Below are 21,395 nucleotides of genomic sequence, written 5' to 3' on the forward strand. Positions count from 1 at the left end.
TACTGCTTGGTCCTTCTGCTGTTCCACAATGATGATTTGAGATTATATCCCGTATATATATACACTGGTCTAGCTTGGGATCCATTCATTTATTTCCCCTAAGTTATTGATGACTTAATAACCCAGTTATGAAAGGCCATCAATAAATGAGTGGAAATAAATGAGTTAGCCTATTGTGTGCTCTATTTGTGCTATGGGGGTTGATGATAAATGTGCCCAGAGAAAGCAACCCTTTATGGTCACTATGAAACAGGGAAGGTATCTGATGGAGATAGCACAGATCTCAGACCTCTGGGAGAGTCCAGATGGTCAGTAGCCAGCAGGAAACATCAATCTATTCACATTCCACTTTTCTGTAGTGGCATCTTCCAACACCCCCAAGGACAATAAATGTGAGTAGTTATCAGAAGTATTTGGAGAAAGAGATTTTTCTTCATTACAAATAATATTCCTTTAGGTTTGGGTCATGAGATGTTATTCCTTTATACCAGAAAGAAATCCATGTATTCCCTGAAAACATGTTTCTTTTTAGGCAGCTAGACTGAATAGTGGATAAAATAATAATGATTATCTCATTTGATCCTCATATCAACCCTGGGAGGTAGATGTTATAATCATCCCCATTTTACAAATGAGGAAACTGAGGCAAATAGCATTTAAGTGACTTGCCTAGGGGTACACTTGAACTCAGGTTTCCTGACTTCAGGTCCATCATTCTATCCATTGTACCACTAAATGCCCCTAGAGCATTGGATCTGGATAGGTTCAAATTCTGCCTCAGACTGTTTTAAGTCTGTGTCTTTGGCAAAGTTACTTCAACCTTTGTGTGTCTCAATTTTCTAAATTGTAAAATGGGAATAATAATAACATTTACCTTTTAGGGTTGTTGTGAGGATAAAATGAGAAATTTATAAAGTATTTTGCAAGGGTTGATTCCTCTCCTGGTTCCACTCTTAACTCTCCAGACTTTCTCCAGAAGACCTACTTAGAGATACCATTTTACCAAATCCCAGAAGCCTCCTCATCCGGGAAGTTTGCTCCACCCTTGGGTTTCTCATATTGGAAGGACACCCTGAGTCACAGTCTCTTCCTCTGATTCTGATTCCTTTCGTCTTCCCAGAAACTCCACTTTAGAGAAAGCACCCAGGTCAGCCATGTCTTCATTTCTCATTAGGCACCATTCTTGACTTTATCATGGCCCCTCTAGGGTACTTTCTCTTTCTTTCCATCCTTTTCAGCTTTCATTGATGTGTTCTTCCTCCATTAGAATGTTAACTCCTTGAGGGCAAAGACTATCTTACTTTTCGCTTTTGTACATTTCAGAGTTTTTATATATCAGAGTTTAGTCTATGAATCTGTCAAAATTTTTAAATAGTGTGCTAAACATTGGGGAACAGAAAAGGGGCAAAAGACAGCCACTACTCTTAAGGAGCTCACAATTCTAAGGGAGGAGCCTACATGCAAATAAATATATATATATATATATGTATATGTGTGTGTGTGTATACATATATATATATTATATATATATATAAGCAAAACTAGTTAAATGCAGGATAAATAGGACATAATTATCAAAGGTAAGGCATTTAAATTATGAGGGTTTGGGGAAGCTTTCTGGTAGAAGATTAGTACTTAAAGGAGATCAGGTAGGTTGGCAGTTGGAGTAGAAAAAGGAGAAAGTACCAGGCATGAAGGACAGTCAAAGAAAATGGTGACACTTAAGAGATGTAGTGTCTTGTTTGAGGAACAGCTACATGAACAACATCACTGAATCAAAGAGTACATGTTAGCATAAGAAGACAGGCAGAGTAGGAGGGGTCAAATTATGAAGGGCTTTGAAAACCAAATGAAGCATTTGGGACTTGCTCCTAGAGGCAAAAGAGAACCATTGGAGCTTATTGGGTAGGGGGTGGGTGACATGATCAGATCTGTATACTGTAAACTCTTAATAAGTGTTTGCTGGGGGGGCGGAGCCAAGATGGCCACAAGAAGGGATCAAGTCTTAGGAGCTCTCTGATAAAATTCATCAGCTAAGGACTCTAACTAAACTTTTGAGAGACAGAACCTTGAGTTCTACTCAAGGTAACCTGGAAAAGAGCAGAAAGGCTCTGCTCCCCGGGGTCGGAGGGGCGGCCCACCAGAGGGGTGGCCTGCCAGAGTGAAAGAACTTCAGCCTCCTGGAGGCAGCCCCAGGGCGCTGGGAGCCTCAGCTCACAGCAGCGGGGGAGTCTCCTGAGCTGCACCCTGGGGAGCACCAGCACAAAGTGGGGGAACAGTGGGGGACCTCTGCCAGAGTGAGCACGTCGAGCCCAGCCCTCAGGGCACACAGAAAAGTTGGTCTTTCCCCAGTCCTGATCCAGGAAACAGAGAAGCAGGTGGAACCAGTAAGCAGGAGCCCCCAGGGCATGAGCCCATTGAGCTGAGGGAGGGGAGTGAAGAGAGACTGCAGAGCTCTGTCCTCTGCCCCTGGAACAGGACTCTGGGGCTCTGACCACATTCAGATCCTGATTGCAATCTAGGCCCTCCCATAGAACAGCAGGCCCCCCCCCCACCTCAGCCCTGTGGCAGAGGGGGGCACTTATGGTCATTCACAGACCAGGAGGGAGGACAGAGCCTCACACACTGAGACCCTTGTAGGAGTGTCCCAAAAGCTCAGGAAGCACCCCAAACCAGGCCCAGGCTGGGAAAATGAGCAAGCCATTCCTTTAGAGATGACCTTTTGTGTAAGCACATATCTTTGGCAGAAATAAACTGAAATAATCCCACTGTAGTAATTTAATAGAATATCATTTTATTGATATTAGAAAATGATACTACATGGATGCTTAATAAAAATGGAACCACTGATAAAAGTAAACATTGAATCATTCCACAAGAGTGCTATCCACATAAGCAGGATATAGGATCTCAGTTGTGTGACAACTTGTTCACTGGCTTAGATGTAAATATCTCTTCTGGGAGATAGCAAGGCTAATAAAACAAATACCCACAGGCACATTCATATACATGCATATACCCACTTCAACACATATGTGTACATTCATACACATTCTCACATACACACACACACACACACACACACACACACACACACACACACTTAGACTTTTGTACTAAACCTTTCATTTCATTGGCACAGAGAACTCCTAATGAGAAAACTCTCCATTGATGCAGATTGACACCTGATCTGCAGATTATGGTCTTAGAAGAGAAATTCTTAACTTTGGGTACATGACCTTTTTTCTTATTATATTTTGATAGCTATTTCAATATAATTGGTTTCCTTGGTGATCTTATATTTTTATTTTATGCATTAAAAATACTATTCTAAGAAAAACTTTACCTGACTGCCAAATGAATTCATTACTCAAAAAAAAAAGTTAAGAATTCCCATCTTAAAGAGTTCCCTGAGGTGAACTGACTCAAGAACACATAACCAGTGTGTATCAAAGGAAAGACTTGAACCCAGGTCTAACTTATTTGAGACCAGCTTTCTATCTCTCTATCTGCTATGGAGGGAGGGAGAGAGGAAGGAAATATTTAAGAGAAAGGGAAAAAGAAAAGAAGAGGAAAGGAGAAAAGACAAATTTTGCTTTGTCTTCTCAAGATTCTGTTCTGACTCCAAGAAAGGACCATAAAGTCTATAAAGAACTATAGGAAATAACTCTCAGTCTTCTAATAACTGGGTCCCAAGAACTCTTGGAAAATATTAGCTAAGTTCTAAAGGTTTTTAGTCTTCTTTGATTAAATACCCAAGAGGTCATTTTTCAGATTGTTAAAGTATTTCCAATAGTGAAACTTCTGTGTCTAAGAGTATGGCCAATTTTATGTTATTTTCCCACAGAAGAATGGAAACTCTTGAGGGTAGGAACTAATTTTCATTTTGACCCAGCACCTAGAATAAAAATTGTTGAATGGAGTAGAAAGGAATACATTACCTTGAAAAGTAATTGGATTTAACATGTAATTTTACATTGAAATGTCATATACCATTTATCTAATTTCTTTTTTTCATTTCCCCTTCAGGAAGGAGATAATTTGGACAGAAACTCTACAAAGGCAGAGAGTGCTTGGCTTTTCCGAATCTGGTATGGTTTTGACCACAAGTATCCTTTGATCATAAGTAATCTCACAAATATCTATGGACCATATGGCAACTGAGCATGTTAATCACTCAAGTATATATAGCTATTTTTATTAGACAACACAAAAAAAGGCAAAATTAACTGAAAGTCATGGTTATCTGAAGAAAGAAGGAAAAAAATTCCATAGTTGTTACAAAATGAGCCAGAGATTTAGGTAAAATCACCCAAAGGATCTCTGCCTCAGTCAAAGTCTATCTGGTATATGTAAGGCACCTTAATCTTTTCTGATGCCAGAGAATGAAATAGGATAGACCTGAAAAATTGATCGATGGGGACTGGGTTGTTTTCACCCTTGTGAAGGAACTTGCTCTTAGATGTGCTTCCAAACAGCATCTACTTAATTTGGAAGTTCATAAATCACTATTAGAGCTCTTTTCTTCAGGAATTATACATGCACTCAAGACAAACCTCTGCCTTATCAAGAGGACTAAGTCATGTGCTCTTGTGCTGTGGTCTGAAAAAAAGTGATCTTGTTTCAATACAGAATTTGGTGATAATTAACAAGCCCTCAAAAGTCCTTTTTCTCTAAGGTGTGATTTTTCTTTATTCTGTCAACAAGCATAACTGTATTAGCCCTAATTCATATTTTCATATAATTTGAAAAGCTCAGATGTTAGGGCTAAAATATTTTTCCATTGTAGTTTCAGAAAGTTTTCCATTTTAAATATTATTTTTTAAAATGCTGTTGTAATGAATGAAATATACTTTTTTTTAAAAAATAAATGTCATGGGAAACTGGATGAAAAAGTCTGCCATGGGATGTTTGTAAGGCATAACCAATAATTAAGTATATTATAACTCAGTAGGAATGGAAGAAAAACCAAGAATAGGAAATGGAACTTACAAAGAATAGGTTAATAGGAATGGAGAATGATTACAAGAGTTAAGTGAAAAGAAGGAAGAAAACAGTAGGGAGGAAAAGAAGGCAAATGAGAGAAATTGGCATAATGAATAAAAATTTGAAAATCAAGGGAGATAAAAATGGAGAGAAGTCAAGGAAAAGACTTGAAAGAATACAGAGCACGAAAGAATGGAAGAAGAAAACAAGAAGAAGCATTCCAGGAATTATCAAATGGACTTATGGAAGATTGAGAGCATGTAAGTTGTTTTTTTTTCCTTGATTACAATGCTGTTCTTCAGGTTATCCATTAACTATAGTCAATTATTTTCTACAATAAGCTATCTACTTTGTATATATTTTTATAATACATATTTCAACAATATATTTTGTAATGTATGCAGTTTGTACATCTCTATGTGCATATTGTGTATACTAATATGTGTGTATGTATGATATATAGATAGATATATTTCTATGTCTATCTAGTCTACATAGATAAATATCTCACACTGGGGAAGATGGGACGGGGATCCTTTGTGGAAGAAGTGGAACCTGACTGAATATTGAAAGAAAATAAAACTTCTGAGTGTCAGGAAATGGGTGGGAGAGATAGATTTCAATCATGGAGAACAGTTTGTACAAAAAATCATGGTCAGAGATAAAGTATCAGATATGGAGAACATTCCAGCTTGGCTGAAACATAGAATTCTTGAAGAAAATTCAAATGAAATAATTCTAGTAAGATAGTTTGAAGTGGTTCTTAAATATCAAGATAAATGATATATATTTATTTATTAAAATAATGGAAAACCATTGATGGTCTTTGATCAAGGAAGTGCTAGGTCAAGCCTTTACCTTGGAAGCTGCGAAGAAAATTATTTGTGGTTGGAGGTGTGGCCTGGGGAAAGGCTGAAAAGCTGAGAGATCAATTTGAATGTTGTAATGATGGTCCAGAAAGGAAATGAGAAAGACCTGGAAGGGGTGGTGACTTTGGGAGTAGAGAAAAGATAGATGTGAGAGGAGGTGCAGAAGGAGAACCAATAAGAATCAATATCTGGTTGGTTATTGGCTATTGGGGTGGGAGCAATGGACAGGGAAGAGTCAAGGATGACCCCAAAGGTCACAGCTCTGATAACCAGGAGGTCAAGACACTTTTAGAAACAGCTAAGTTTTCTGTGACCCTCAACTTTTTGACAGAATTTCATTCAGTCTGGTTGCATTTCCTGGATTCCCTGAGGAGTGAATATAGAATATAACCAATTTAACTGAATTTCATCCTTGCTAGGAAATTGTGCCCTAGGCTTATATGAAAGCATGCACCAAATTAAAAGTATTTAATTGGGAAGAAAATAAAGTCTGATATATTGTAAACCTTATAAGTCTAGGGTTCTACTCTTGTCTCCAATACTTATTGGTCTTATGACCTTGGGGAAGTCATCTGAACTCCCTGAGGCCCAGTTTCTTAACCTATAAAATGACTATAAAAATATCTAAAGAATCTATTCCTCAAGGTGAGGATCTGATGAGGTATGCATATAAGCTAATTCCTAAACCTCAATTTGCTATCTAGCCACTATTACTATTCTTAAGAGGACAGCAAAGTGGAAATCGAATGATGGCCATAAACCAAAAATGCCTTTGCTAACTTGAACATTGCTACAAGGTACATTGTACACTTGGGAAAGAGGCATGGCACTACAGACCCTATACAATCAAAAAATAATCTAGAGAAATATTTGTCACTTCAGTCATCATTAATAGCAAAATTGGCCTTAGAGCATCTTTCCTTAAGGGATGAATGTAACTCATTTTCTGCTGATGTAGAAATCACATGGGAGACTCAAGCCCATATTTTTCAGAAAGAAAAGGAAGCTAGTAGAGGTTTGAACACTAGTACTCTCTTAGTTCAGATTTTACAGTGGGATGAAATGAGGCATGTGCAATTCACTGAAAAAGTTTATAAAGGGACATTTATTTTAGTCTAACATAATAAAGATATGCAGCAAGAAAATTGTGGCACTTAGCTTCCCTCTTCTCCATATGTAAATGTGTCTGATCATCAGGGCAGGATATAGTTAAGGAGACCATGACTCATGTGATCTTCAGAAATTCGCCAAGCAGGGACTTGGATTGCAAAGATTTGTTTTATTTCCATGAGTGACCAAGAAAAGGAAGCCAGTCAGTTCCCTAGATATTTTGTCCCTTTTTTAAAGAAAACTAACCCTCACTGCAGGAAGAAAGACTGGGTGGGTCTAACATGTTATAGGGAAAGTGTAATAGATATTAGTTCTAATGCAACAAAACAGAGAAATAAAGCCGTTTGCCACGGACCAAAGAGAAGTGTAAATTTCAGATTGTGAGCAGTAATGCCAAATTCATATGGCATCGTTGATTTTTGTCATACTTTCCCAAAAGATTTAATTTGCACATGATTTTTGACAGTCTCACAAATTTAAAACAGATTTACATCCTACAAAGTAATATCTCTCCCTTCCAATCAGGGGTAATTTTTCCTCCAGTCCAGTCATTTCCAGAAATTGTAACACTGCCATTTTTGTGCAGATTTAGCTTCATTTAAATATGGTTTTTACATCATATCTTCAAACTGTATGTCTGGAAAATAACTATCTGACCAGTTTCCTCTTCTAGGGCTCTCTTTGTAGCCACAATGGTCCACTGATATGGGTTCTTTGAAAGACAAATGGTCCTCTTGAACTTCCCTTTATTCTACTACCCATCTTTAGCATTTAGTAGTCCTTCATTATGTCTGCTGATTTATTTCTATTTTCTTAAATTATAATTCTTATTTATTATGAATTATAACAATCCAACAAGCATTTATTAAGGAGCTATTTGGGGGGAAAGCACCATGTTGGACCCTAGGGACAAACAAAAAAAACATAAATCTGTCTCTATTGTCAAGAAGTTTGCTTTCTAGGAAGCTCTAGTAATTTTTTAGAATTGAAATAGTTTCATTTTAGTTTTTTATAGCTCTAGCAAAATTTCTGATACAGAACAGGTTTTTAATAAATGTTTGGTGAAATGAAATGAAATCAAGTGAGGAATGATAAAATATAAGTATGTATGTTTATATATTTATATATGTATGTATATACATATATGTGTATAAATTATAAAATAAGGAAAAAAGAACAATGCTACTAAGAAAATCAGAAAGATTTTCCCCAGATGACATATGATTTAAGTCTTGAAGGAGGCTAGGGATTCTAAGGTTCTCCTTTATTTTCACTATCCCCCAGAAAAAAAAACTGTCTCCAGGAACTTAAATTGATTGTTTTCCAGAGATAATTATGTCTCTTAAAGCATTAAAAAAGAAACCATATGTTTTTCTTTAAGAGATATCCATTTCTCTTTAATTTCACAAAATTATTATTACAGTAATCTATCACCATGATGTAATTAAATTACATAGTTTCTCTCTCAAACTATTAGATATTTCTCATTTGTCCTCACAGTTTTCTCAGAGAAAAACAGGACTACATGTTCCCATTTTTCAGCTTGGAAAAGTGAGAGAGATTAAAGTGATTTACTTAAGATGACAGCATTTTTTGGAAGAATGGAAATCAGGTCACATTATTCATAAAGAAGTGATCAGTCTGCTAGACTCCCAAAAGATTTTCTACCTTTCAATCATTCCAAATTATTTCTCTTATTTAAACATTTGGGCATATCAGTCATGCAAGATAAGAATGACCTTTTCAAAAAGAGAAATCTAAATTAATTCCCCAAACTACTCATTGATTCATTCAGAAGTCAACAAAGAGATATAGCATTTATCTTTCTGCAACCAATTTGTATGAGCAAAGAAAACAATGTGGATATTTCAAAACAATGGATTGGCAAGTTAACAAACTACCAAGTTCAAATAAATGTCACATCATGGATGGATGTCACATCTGTTTTATTTGAAATTTCTGATATTTCTGCTTTTATCTCATGAGTTTAAAATTGAAAAGGAATCACCACTATGCATAATAGGAGGAAGATATTCCTATGATTTCATGACTAAAGGGAACCCCAATATGGATGTTCCCTCTTCCAATGTATATGGGCAACTCATCAAATTTATAAAATTGTCTTGGATACTAAAAGTTTAAGAAAATTTCTCAGGGACACCTACTATGGATCAGAGGAAAGATTTAAATTCACAACCTCCTATCTCAAAACTACATTGCCTCTCACATATATAATTCATTTTCTTATTTATCTTTTAATTAGCTTTATCTTAATCTAAAAAGGTCATGTTAACAACCACAATTATTGTTTGTGTTGTCTAAATCTCCTTGTATTTAAATTAACTTTTCCATTAATGATTCTATGCTGTTTTTTTTTTTGAAAATATATTTATTGATATTATTTTATTGTCTGGAGGATCTTAAATCTCATCTCTTTTGATCATGTCTAGTTTTACCATTACCTTGTCTAAGATAATTATTGAAATCCTTCTGTTTTGGATTCACCTGAGGCATAATAGATCCTATTTTTAACCCTTCATCTTAATTCTCTGTGTGACTGTTTTAAGTGTATTTCTTGTAAGCAATATAGTTCGCATTTTCTGAGTCATTTCTCTTCTTCCTCCATTTAATGGGTGAACCAATGCCATTTACATTCATGATTGTGATTTTAGAAATATTTTTCTTATACCATAGTCTTTAAAATGTTTCCTTTTATGCCAACTACTCCCTCACCTTTTATAAGGAAAAATAAGATGATGAAAGAAAGGAATTGGGAAATACTAATTGTGATAAGAATGATACATTGCCTCTAAATAGAAATAGCTATGTTTATATTATATCTTGAAATTTGCAAAACATTTGAATTTATTATGTCTTTTGTTCTATAAAGATATGAAGTTTACAACACAAATATTCCAATTCAGGAAACAATTATTTAAGCCTACTTTGTACATGAAAATGTCCCAGGGTTTATGGTTTATCTTTATAAATGCAGAGACCCAAAGAGCTTATATTGTGGTGGACAGAGAGAATAAATGTACACAAAAATTCAATTAAGAGTGAAATTAATATAGAGATGGTCATCAATACAAAGTTTTAGAAGAACTATCAGGAGGAACAGATCACTTTAATGGAAAGGTAAGCGTTAGGTTGAGGGTGAGGGTGATGGTGGAATGGAGGAAAGGCATCAAAGCAAAGCTTATAGCTACACTGTCAAAGAATATTCTGAATGTTAAGTCCCACAAAAAATGATTTTCACAAATCTTTTACCTTGTTCTACCACCTGTCCCTGTGTAAATTGTGTAAACACTGAGCAAAGGGTCCATTTTGATTTTTTTCTTGGGGTTTCAATATAAATAAATGCTACTATTTGTGATTTGGTCTGAATCACTGACTATTAGAATTAGGGCTCTCAACTAGTCCATCATAAATTATAAGAATTCTCTTGCATTATCTGCAACTAGTGGCCATCCTACCTATGTTTAAAAACACCCAGTGAGAGGCATCATGTTAAAAAAAAAAGAGGGAGAAAAGCACTAATAGTCATAAATCTCAGAGAAACATCTATATCCAGTGCAATAATTTTTGATTGGTTCAAATTCAAGGTCTAAAAATTAGATTTGGGACTAGGGCCTTGGCCTCTCTGAACCTCAGTTCATATGTATAAAAATAGGGTAATAATTTTCACATTTAAATCAAATAGTGTTATGAAAAAAGCATTTTGTGAAATTTTATAATATGGGATGGTCTATGCTTCTTCTGGTATCAATTCAATGATTTGTTAATGAGAACTTTCATTAGTGTCTTATCATGATTTATTACATAAGATCATGGAATCATAAAATTCAGAGCTAAAAATGACCTTAAAGATCATTGAACCAACTCCTTCATTTTACACATAAGGAAACTGAGGCCCATAGAAATTAGTTTTAGTTTTATCATGTGTTCTAATTATCTCCCGCTGTGCCAATGAGCATGGGGAGAAGCCAAAGTCATAGAACCTATGACTTTTACACATACAAATGTTTGACAGATTCAAAAAGTTTGAAACCATTGGAATAGATAGATTTTTTTTTGCAGTTTTCGCCATGGCTGTATTTGTACTCTATGGAATACATCTATCCGTAAAATATTATAGTTAGAGAAGAAATGGGGATTAAGGTAGAGGACTAGAGCAAAAGGAGGAAAATGGTAAAAATATTCTGAGAGGAAAGAAAATGTTTAGTAAATGAGGTAGAGCATTTAAAATTTTGACATTTACCAAAGGGCAACTGGGGAACTGAGGTACTGTCAAGTCATAATGGTGTTCCCTTTCTATCACTGTCATTATCTGTTTTAAGGAAATAAGTAAGAAAGGTTAAGTTCTGAAGTCTCATTTTATAGAAATATTTTATTAGAGTTTTGTTTAAACAATGTTTTCACTTCCCTGTGACACTAACCTACCCCCAACCTTTGTTTGTAACAATGAATTATCATTAAGAAAAATAAACCAATACACAGCCCATCTTACAACTCATACCTCATTCTAGACTGCCATGATTGGTGGAGACCTTTTTCCCCATCACCTCCAGTTCTCTGAAGTCATGACTGTTCATTGCATGAATCAGAAGTTTGATGACTTTCAATGTTACTGTCCTTGATATTACTGTGATTGGTGTGAAAATTGCTTTCTTAGTTTCATTTACTCTATAACAGTTCATATTAGCCTTTCTAAATTTCTCTGGATTCTTCATGTTTGTAACAAATGATAGTTCAATATTAATCTATTATATCTATGGGCAGTTAGGTGGTACAGGAGGATAGGCTGCCAGGCCTGGAGTCAGGAAGATACAAGTTCAAATTTTACCTCAGACACTAGCTAATGCTGGGCAAGTCACTTAATCATTTTTACTTCAGTTTCCTTATATGTAAAATGTGCTAGAAAAGGAAATGGCAAATTGCTCTAATAACTTTGCCAAGAAAACCACAAAAAGGGTCATGAAAATTCAGATATGACTGAAATGACTGACCAACAGCAACAACATCACAATTTGTTCAGCAGTTTCTCATTTGATAGGCATTCATTTTGCTTTCAGTTTTCTGTTACCGCAAAAAAGAAAAAGTATTGCTATAAACATCGTTTCACATCTGACTTTCTTGAGCTATGTACACAATAACAATATTGATAGATCAAGAGGTGTAAACAATTTAATAACTTTTCTAGTATGCTATAAATTTTCTAGAATACTTTAATCAATTCACAACTCCATCTGCATTAATATATTTGTCTTTGCACAGACTCAAATAAGAGAATGAAAGTGCTTAGCACAGTACACATAGTAGATACTTAATAATTAATAAATGTCTTTCCAAAAAAAGTTTAAGGATAATCTCCTATTAAAAACAGATGTCATCCAGCCTTGAGCAGAGAAGGCAAAAAGAGAAGTGTTGCCAGGCAGTCAGAACTGGGGCCTCCAGGTGAATATGGAGCAAAATTGACTCATCTCAACAAAGATATTCTGGTTTTAATTAATGCAAAAGCAACAATATTATATGTAAATGAGGATCATAAAACTTGTTATTATTCAGTTGATGGGTTCTACCCACATAAATTTATCTAACTCTCATTACTTTAAAATTTTAGAATTAATTTTGTTTTTCCACCTCCTAAACACCCAACCTAATGATCAATAGAGGTCTCCCCTACTATTCAATTTATTCCTTCAACATTCATTGAGCACCTAGTACATACAAGACATTGTTCTAGATAGTTCCAAAAGCCAATAATTTCCATAGTTTATTAGGGTATTATTTCAGGGGGAAAACTCTGATCTGGGAATCAAGAAACCTGAGTTCTAGAGTCATTTCTAATGAATAGTGCTACATGGGCATATCATTTAATACCCCTGGACCTCAGTTTCCTAAGTACTAAAGTGATGAGATGAGACTAGATGAACTGTTCACTAACATTCCACAATAAAGAATTATTATTTTCTCCTCATCTATGTTATTGTGGTCCAGATAGAAATGATCCTAAGACCATTTCTTATTCTTTTTCTTTTTTCTTTTCTTACTCTTTTCTTTTCCTTATTCTTATTCTTTTATATTATCATATATTATATCATTCTTTATATTTAACAGAATGGAATAATAAAAATAGAATTAGCATATATTAAGTACCTATTGTGTTAAGCACTTAATAAATATTAGTTCATTTGATCCTCATCACAATCCTGAAAAGAAAGTGCTATTATGATCCTCATTTTATAGTTGAGGAAACTGAAGCAGAGGTAAAGTGACATGCCCAGAGTTACACAACAAGTAAGTGGCTAAAGTCAAATTTTAACTCAGCTCTAACTATTGTGCTGGTGCACCTCACTGCCTCCATTCAACGTTCTACTGATTTGTATAAATGAATTCTAAAGCTGAATAAAAGTATAAGTTCATTGAAAGCCTTCTTATAAACTCTAGTAGCAGACAGCTCAACTGGGATAATGTGTACCTCATTCCAATCCCACATTATTTTGACCCCCTCTACTGTCTTTTTATTTTGAAAGCACCATTATTGGCATCTAGGTGAACCAGCAGTAAGGTGGACCTGAGTGACCAAGTCACTTAATTTCTTTCTGCCTCAGTTTCCTCACTTGGAAATATGACCTCTCAAGGCCGCTGGAAGGCTCAAATGTGACAATATATGTAAGGAACTTTACTGGCTTTAAAGTACAATATGAATGTTAGCTGTTTTTATTATGGTTATTATTCTATGTAGATTGAAAATTTTGAGTTCTTAGCAATAACTTTCAAAAACCATAATTTTATGATTTAATGGTCAAGCAATAATTAATCTGGCCAATTGTGGGCAACAAGTCCATCTATGATAGTGATCCCCCTTACAGTAAAATTTATCTATTATGAGTTTTCCAAGATATTGTGAGACCTACATTTATAGGATGAGGATTTGTTATCTATCAGTCCTTGGGAAAGGGTAAGTTTCTGATGTCCATAATTCTAGCTAAATATTCAGAGTGCTAAATTTGAATTGCCTTCAGGGATATTTATGTACAGCTCCATTTTTCAGAAGAATGTACATTAATAGCTAAGTCCAGACACCTTTAGGGTATCAGGTCAGTAAATTCTTGTGACAGTAACCTAGTCTTGAATAACCAGTCCTCTGTTTCTACAAACAAATCTGTTTTACTTTGTCAACAGATTGTTGACTGATTCACAAGCTTGTCACCAATGGAAGGTTTTTTTCTGTTATATGATCCTGGAATGTTGTTTTGCTGCTGTTATTTTTCTTTTATAACTCAGATAAATCTGGATACCAGAGATGTCAGCCATACTTCCTATTGTATTATGACCTGTAACACTTCCCAATATATCCCAGAAACCATATTAAAGTATTATTGGAAAATATTTAACAAAATAAATAAAAAGACAAGAGGACATAAAGAATATTAATATATGATTTTCTAAGTCAATATGTGGCCAATAAAAAAAATCTTAGTGCCTCCTCTCCCCAATCACCCCATTTCTATTTGATTTTAAGATCACTATTGTACAGCAATATGAAACATCTAGAATTCTGAGTACCACCGTTTTGGAAGTTCACTGATATGTGGGAGCAACCTTGAGTCCAGGCCCTAAGAGGATTGCTAAAAATTGCAAAGGAGGATTAGACTGAAGGAGGAAGTAGATGAGAGGAAAGTGGAATTCAAGTTCTTAAAAACTCATGAAATGGAAAAGGTTTTAGGCCTGTTCTGTTTGGTACTTGGTCAGAAATCAAAGATGCCAAGGTCATCCTTTTCATCCAGGATCATCTTCAGTTGCCATAACTTTGGTCTTGCCACTAGGTTTCAATGACTCAGAAAGAGAGCCCAAGGCTGATGACTTTGTGCAACTCTGCCTCAATTAAATCTAATTCACCTTAAAGTCAGGATGTCATTGGTCCTCTTAAAAAAACAAAGAATGAACAACAAAAATAGTTGACCTCAAAAAAAGGCAACCAAGGGATAGCATGGGAAGAAATATTTTTTTAAAAAAATAGAGTTATTCAACAGTAGCATTAGTTGGCTGAAGAATTATTGAAAGACTCATCATTGAAGTTTCAAAGGCTCATAGATGTAAGACTAAAAGGGACCTCAGAGGCTATCAAAAACTAACCTCCTCCTTTTACAGATGAAGAAACTGAGGCCAAGGGAGTTCTTCAAGAAAGGATATTGGGAAATGACTAATCTGTAAACATGCTAAACACAAATGTGTGTGTACAATACACACATTGTTTACCACTGAGGGGATGGGGGAATGGGAAGGGAAAGTAGAAGGAAATTATGTAACTTAAAAATATGTATAGGCATGTGGATGAATGTTGAAAAACTTTCACAACATGGAATTGGGAAAATAAAATATCAATTGAAAAAAAAGAAAGGCTATTGAGATATCCAACCTTTTATCTCTTCTGGGTCACATTCCAGAAGAGCTAAAAGTTTGGACACTCCTGGGCTAAATTATGTATGTATTCATATATATATATACATACATATATATATACATACATATATATATATAAAGTCAAATGGCTTATTTTGGATGTGTGGAAATGAGTTGGATTAAATGGTTACTAAAGTAACTTCCAAGCCTAAAATTTTCCGTAATTTCAGTTTTTATTAGCCAGACAACAAAATGAAAATGATATATCCTCATGAATCATATGTCTGCAATATGAAAACCATCACTAAATGATGCTCAAGTATTTTAGTAAGATCAACATGCAAAAATTTGTAACTAATTTCCAACTATAAAATTGAGAATAAGAAATTTTCTTTAAAAAAAATTTTTAATCAAAATATACTTAGTGCTTCAGTCAATGATCTCATCAATTTGGATATTGTATATTATACATATATATTCATGTATGCTTATATTCATATTATATACTTAAACCTATGTTATATTAAGCAGCAAAATATCAAACATTAAACATCTACTATATGCTAGAGACTGTACTAGATTTAGGAATATAAAAATAAAGAATGAAATAATCTGTGATCTAAAAATCTTATATTCCCTTGTGGAAACAATTTATATATAAATACCTACCAAACAAACAGAAAGAACGAAAACAAAATAATGGTGCCAAAGATAAGGTATATAATGTAAAGGAAGGTACAAATAGCTGAAGGGGGAAGAGGTCAGAAAGGGCTTCATGTAGAAGGGGATGCCTGAACTGCATCGTGAAGGGAGGGAGGGCTGCTATGAAGAGGAGGTGAGGATGGGTTGCATTTCACACATCAGGCAAAATCATGATTCAAACCCAAGTCCTCTGGCTTCAAATCCAAAAACCTTCTGGAAATCCAGTTATACTGCCTTTCCCTTGAATGGCAGTTGAAAAAGTATGAATCTTATTATGTAGTTGATAGAAAGATATTTATGTCTTTACAGCAGTAGAGTGAGAGGATGAGGTCTCTCCTTAAGAAGTGAAATTGGGGATAGATCTATCTTGATATCTAGGAAGCATAGCAGGGATAGAGTATTAGGTATGAAGTCAGGAAGACCCGAGTTCATTTGTGACATCAGACACTTATTAGCTGTGTGATCCTGGGCAAGTCACTTGACCCTGTTTGCCTTAATCTCTTCATTTGTAAAATGGGCTGGAGAAGGGAACTGGAAACCACTCCACTATCTTTGCCAAGAAAACCCCAAAATGAGTTCATGGAGAAAGTGAAATGATGAGCAACATACTTTGATACTCATTTCTTTAGTAAGAAAAATAGAGGGGGCGGCTAGGTGGCGTAGTGGATAAAGCACCGGGCCTGGAGTCAGGAGTACCTGGGTTCAAATCCGGTCTCAGACACCTTAATAATTACCTAGCTGTGTGGCCTTGGGCAAGCCACTTAACCCCGTTTGCCTTGCAAAAACCTAAAAAAAAGAAAAAAAAAAGAAAAAGAAAAATAGACCACATACTCTTCCTATGCCTACTCTTCCTTTTGTGATCCTGAAGTTTTCTCCAAAGAGCCCTATTAATCAATCATATTGCAAAATTCTGTTGTTGGGATTTGTCTTCTTCTGACATGGCAAATGAATACAAGTACCACTTTTTTAATTATTTCCACAACACAGGAGATCTGATGAGAAACCTGCCACTGACAAGATGATAATTGTCTGTGTAAGTTCCTTAGGTTTTTTTTTTATTTGCTTAAACACTATCATGTATAGTCTTATTTTTTCTGGATGACTTATTATATTACTATTATTGAATAAGACAACCATAGAAATAGAATTTAGGCTTATTTTAAGCAATTCTGGCAGAGAAATCTGGATTTCAGAGGATTCTTGAGGATCAAATTATCTATTATATCTCTTGAGTATTAGAATCTAAAGGGGTCTATGAGATCAACTACTCTAAACATTAAATTTATAAGACCCATAGAGGTAAGGTAACTTACCCAAGATCCCCAGTTAATAAATAATAATTATGCTGGAGTTTGAACTGAAAACTTCAGATTTTATATCTTCTTTCCAGTAAGCATATATACAAGAGGGTGATTTAGAAGATAATTCAAAATAGAACCATTTTAACCATTAAGCACTCACCCACACATTCAAAATATGATTCAATTTGAAAAAAAAACTCTATAAAAAAAGTTTTTTAACAGAAATGGTGTTTAAAGTAGAGTTCACTTATAAATATCATTGTCTTATTGAGTTCATTAAATATTAGAGGATGATAGATGATACATTTAAAAATTTTAGTGACCTTTGAGATTATCTAATACAACTCCCTTACTTTGAAGACAGAAAAACTGAGTCCTGGGGAAGTTAAGGGACTAGCCCATAGTCACAAAGGTCGCAGTTGCCAGAGCCAATATTTGAATGAGAATCCTTTGACCCCAAATCCAATATTGGGTTTTTTTCCCTTATACAATACTTCCTATTAAAAATAAAGAAGGCTTGCCATCTTTCCTCTCTACCATCTGTCTGATGGTCAGAATGTCATCACAAGGTCCTTTGACTTGGAATATTTTGTATTTCTATTATCACATGGGATTTTATGGGATATTGTATATTATTTCTTAAATATTTTGAAGTTTATATTACATTATGTTATGTTGGGTTAGACCCTGTATGTGCAGGTGTAAAATCCAGTGTGTAATTTTAGTAATTATCATCCACGTTGGAATTGTCCCAAGTGATTTCAGTGATGCTATATAGCTATTCATCAATAACAACATAGTCTGTGGTTCCATTGATTGCCCTTTGATATCTACATCATAATTCATCTCTACCGATCACCAAGAGTTTTTTTATTATGTGCTTATAAAATTTTTAATGACAGTCGCTTTGTTTTCTATCATGGCAGCATATTCCTCAGTCTTTCTAAACAGAACATTTTTCCTTGGCCATAAATTAGTCTAGATTTTGTCTTAAAGAAACTGATGCCAAGAGGCAGTATGCCTTTCATTTTGTTTCTCAAGTCCTGAAGTGATATTGGATGGCTTTGCTTTTTTCTGCTGGATTATATCGCAGTTTTGCCTGTGATTGATGTGGGCTATGATCTGACCTGATGGAGAAGTACTGCAATTCTTCAGTTTTACAGAGATATATTATATGTAATTATCCATTTTTGTGCTATTTCTCTTCTGCTTTCCTTGTTAGAGAAAGGTACTCTGCAACCTATCAGTTGTGTACCTTTCTAATGATATTTATGAAGTTTGCTCATTAACACTGTGCTACTGGGGGACACCATTTTAACATTTTATAAAATCAAATGAAGGTTGGATCTGGGACCAAGCAGCTACTTATATAGCCAGAATTTTATTGTTGTCATTTAGTATGGCTTCTAATATTTTCCTGCATAGGTAAACTGAATGTGCCTTTTAGCCTCTTTTTAGTTACTGGTGCATTGCAGGGGTTTACTCCCTCTCAAATGGAGGAAGCCTAGAGCCTTAGAGATGACCAATTTATAGTTTCATTTTGCCTTGATATCTCCAGCTTCTCTGGATTGGATTGAGGAATATTGAAATATATTAGATATATATAAAAAGACATAGAAGATTATGTCTTTGCCATTTATTTCTAGAGCATGCTGAGTGACTAAGGGCTTTGAAGCAAGACTACAGAACTTGATGCTTTGGGTTTTTTTTATTATTGCAGTCAATCAAATGTAGGCTTCTTCAAGGTGGAGGGTTGTTGCTGTTTTTGTCTTTTTAACCCTAGACGTAGCACACAGTCCCTAGCACCTAATAGGGTATTAAATGCAAGTTTGTTGAATGAGTGAATCAGTAAATCAATGAATTATTGACTATTGGCTCAGATACCTAAGAGCAAGACAGAATATCAGCAAACCCTAAGTTTGAGATCTATTGATAACTTGATGTGGTCTTAGAATGCTTGTAAATGATTCTCATGAATTAAAAATTGTCACTTTATACCTACTTTGAGAAATGATTTACAGGGGAGGTGAATGATTACAGAATGAATCCATCCAAGTGTCTAAGTATGGATTTGGACTCAGGTCCTCCTGACTTCAGGGCCAGAACTTTACCCACCATGCTGCTATCATAAGGCAAACACATTCTTGTGGACAGCTTGGTTAATAAGGCTATGTTTACTTTGACACTTTGAGGAATCAGTAGTTTCAATAGTCTGGGTATTTTTCTCAAGATGGCAGCCCAGCCATGCCTTTCTATCTTTCCCTTTCTCCTTCCAACCACTGACACAAGTCAAAATTCCCCATTATTCCTTCCAATCCTTTAACACTGACACCCAGGATATTTCATTCTCCTAATCATCTGGAGAGAGCATCCATCCCTTGATCTCCTTTCCCTTCTTCATCATGGAAACTAGCTGTACTTACTGAAAACTTTATAACCACGTGGACATTAATGACACTCAGTCTGCATGGGCCAATGCCAGGCTCTCTCTGCTCTCCACATTTTCTACCAATGAGTGCAGATTTTCTCCTTATCATACCACAAATCTTTGCCAGTTGATCCACTCAATGCCTCTGTTTCTTTAAGTATTTCAGAATTACCAGTGTAGAACTTCATCTGTTATCCATTGGCTCTCAAACACACTTTGTGACCATTTCTGCCCAGCTAACTTCTCAAGACATCCTTTGCAATCTCTTACTTAGCTAAATCACTGTTGGGAACTCAGCAACATGATGAAACTCACAGTAGTAACAATCCAATACTCTTCTAGGAAGTCTGCGATGTTGAGCCCTTCCAAGATAGTAATGTTCTATCATTTATAAGTATATAGCATCCCTGGAAGAATATTTCTTCAAACACTCAAGCTTCTGCAGCATTCAGTTATATGGGATAATGGAAAGCCTTGCACACTTTCCCAACTTGGTCTCCATCATAAGTATTTCTAGCAAAGAATGAAGATTATAATTCACCTAAAAAGAAAAGGAGCCATAAGAGGAGTCTTCCCTTCTTTCTTTCATTTGCAAAGCAAAAAAAGATTCCCAAGAGTCCAACACTCTGCTCTTGGTGATTCTCCACTTGCCAGGGCCAACTGACAATGTGACATTATACACTTCAGAGAAGCAGAAAGGGGGAAGTAACCTACTATTCATCTTTATCATGACATATGACCACTTTCTTGTAATGTCCCAAGGGCAATCTGTTGCTCTCCAATCCAAAATTTCAGGCACTGCTTCCTTGGTAGCACTTCATGTGGCAACCACCTACAGCCTTAAGAGATTCACTTATTTAGAGTGCTACTACCTCTCTTGTCTGTGGCATCAGCAAGTAACAGATAGTAACCATGGTTTGGAACTGCATTCAATCATAGGGAAGTAGAACTAGAAAGGACCTTAACTACCATCTAGGTCAACCTTCTCTTTTTACAGATTAGAAAACTGGGACCAGAGGGACTAACCTGAATAAAAAGTAGAGACAAGCTTGGGGTCTTGGATATCCAGTTACTATTCCTTATCATCCTCTGGGATGATAAGGAAATCTGTCATGATTTCTTTCCTCCCTTCCTTTCCTGCTCTATTCTAACCAGTGTTACCCAAATTGCAAGCCTTTTCCCATCATTCAGTTTCAGCCATGCTTGACAATGGAGAAGGGAAAAAGTCATAGCTTATAGATTTAGAGCTGTAAGGCACTTTAGAATCTAACCAGTTCATTTTACAGATGAAGAAACTGAGACCCAAAGAAAAAAATATGACTTGTTTAAGGTCACAAAGATAGATATTAGCATGACCTGGAAACTTTCAAAATGAAGCTCCCTGGTTTTTAATTGACTCTAAATCCAATGCTATTTCCAGTAAAAGGAGAAAATGAACACTAAGCATCTCTGTTCACACCCCTCAGCTCTCCTTATCCCTCAAGTTTCTTAAGGCAGACATTGCAGAAAGTGATAGATGAGGATTGAAAAAGGCAAAGGCTAAGGGTTCAGAATTATTTCTACCCTGTACAAAATTTCTCCAGATATTTA

General features: G+C 35.4%; 1 protein-coding gene across 1 annotated transcript in view; it reads left to right on the forward strand.

Moving 5' to 3' along the window:
- SLC9A9 (solute carrier family 9 member A9) overlaps positions 1-21,395 on the forward strand; it is a 738,251-nt gene that overhangs the window by 591,626 nt on the left and 125,230 nt on the right. Inside the window, exon 14 of the mRNA XM_074191139.1 lies at positions 4,030-4,109. Coding sequence (XP_074047240.1) covers positions 4,030-4,109 — 80 coding nt within the window. The remainder of the gene's footprint in view (positions 1-4,029; positions 4,110-21,395) is intronic.

Source organism: Macrotis lagotis, chromosome 6, assembly GCF_037893015.1.
Source record: "Macrotis lagotis isolate mMagLag1 chromosome 6, bilby.v1.9.chrom.fasta, whole genome shotgun sequence".
In the NCBI taxonomy this organism is placed as follows: Eukaryota; Metazoa; Chordata; class Mammalia; order Peramelemorphia; family Peramelidae; genus Macrotis; species Macrotis lagotis.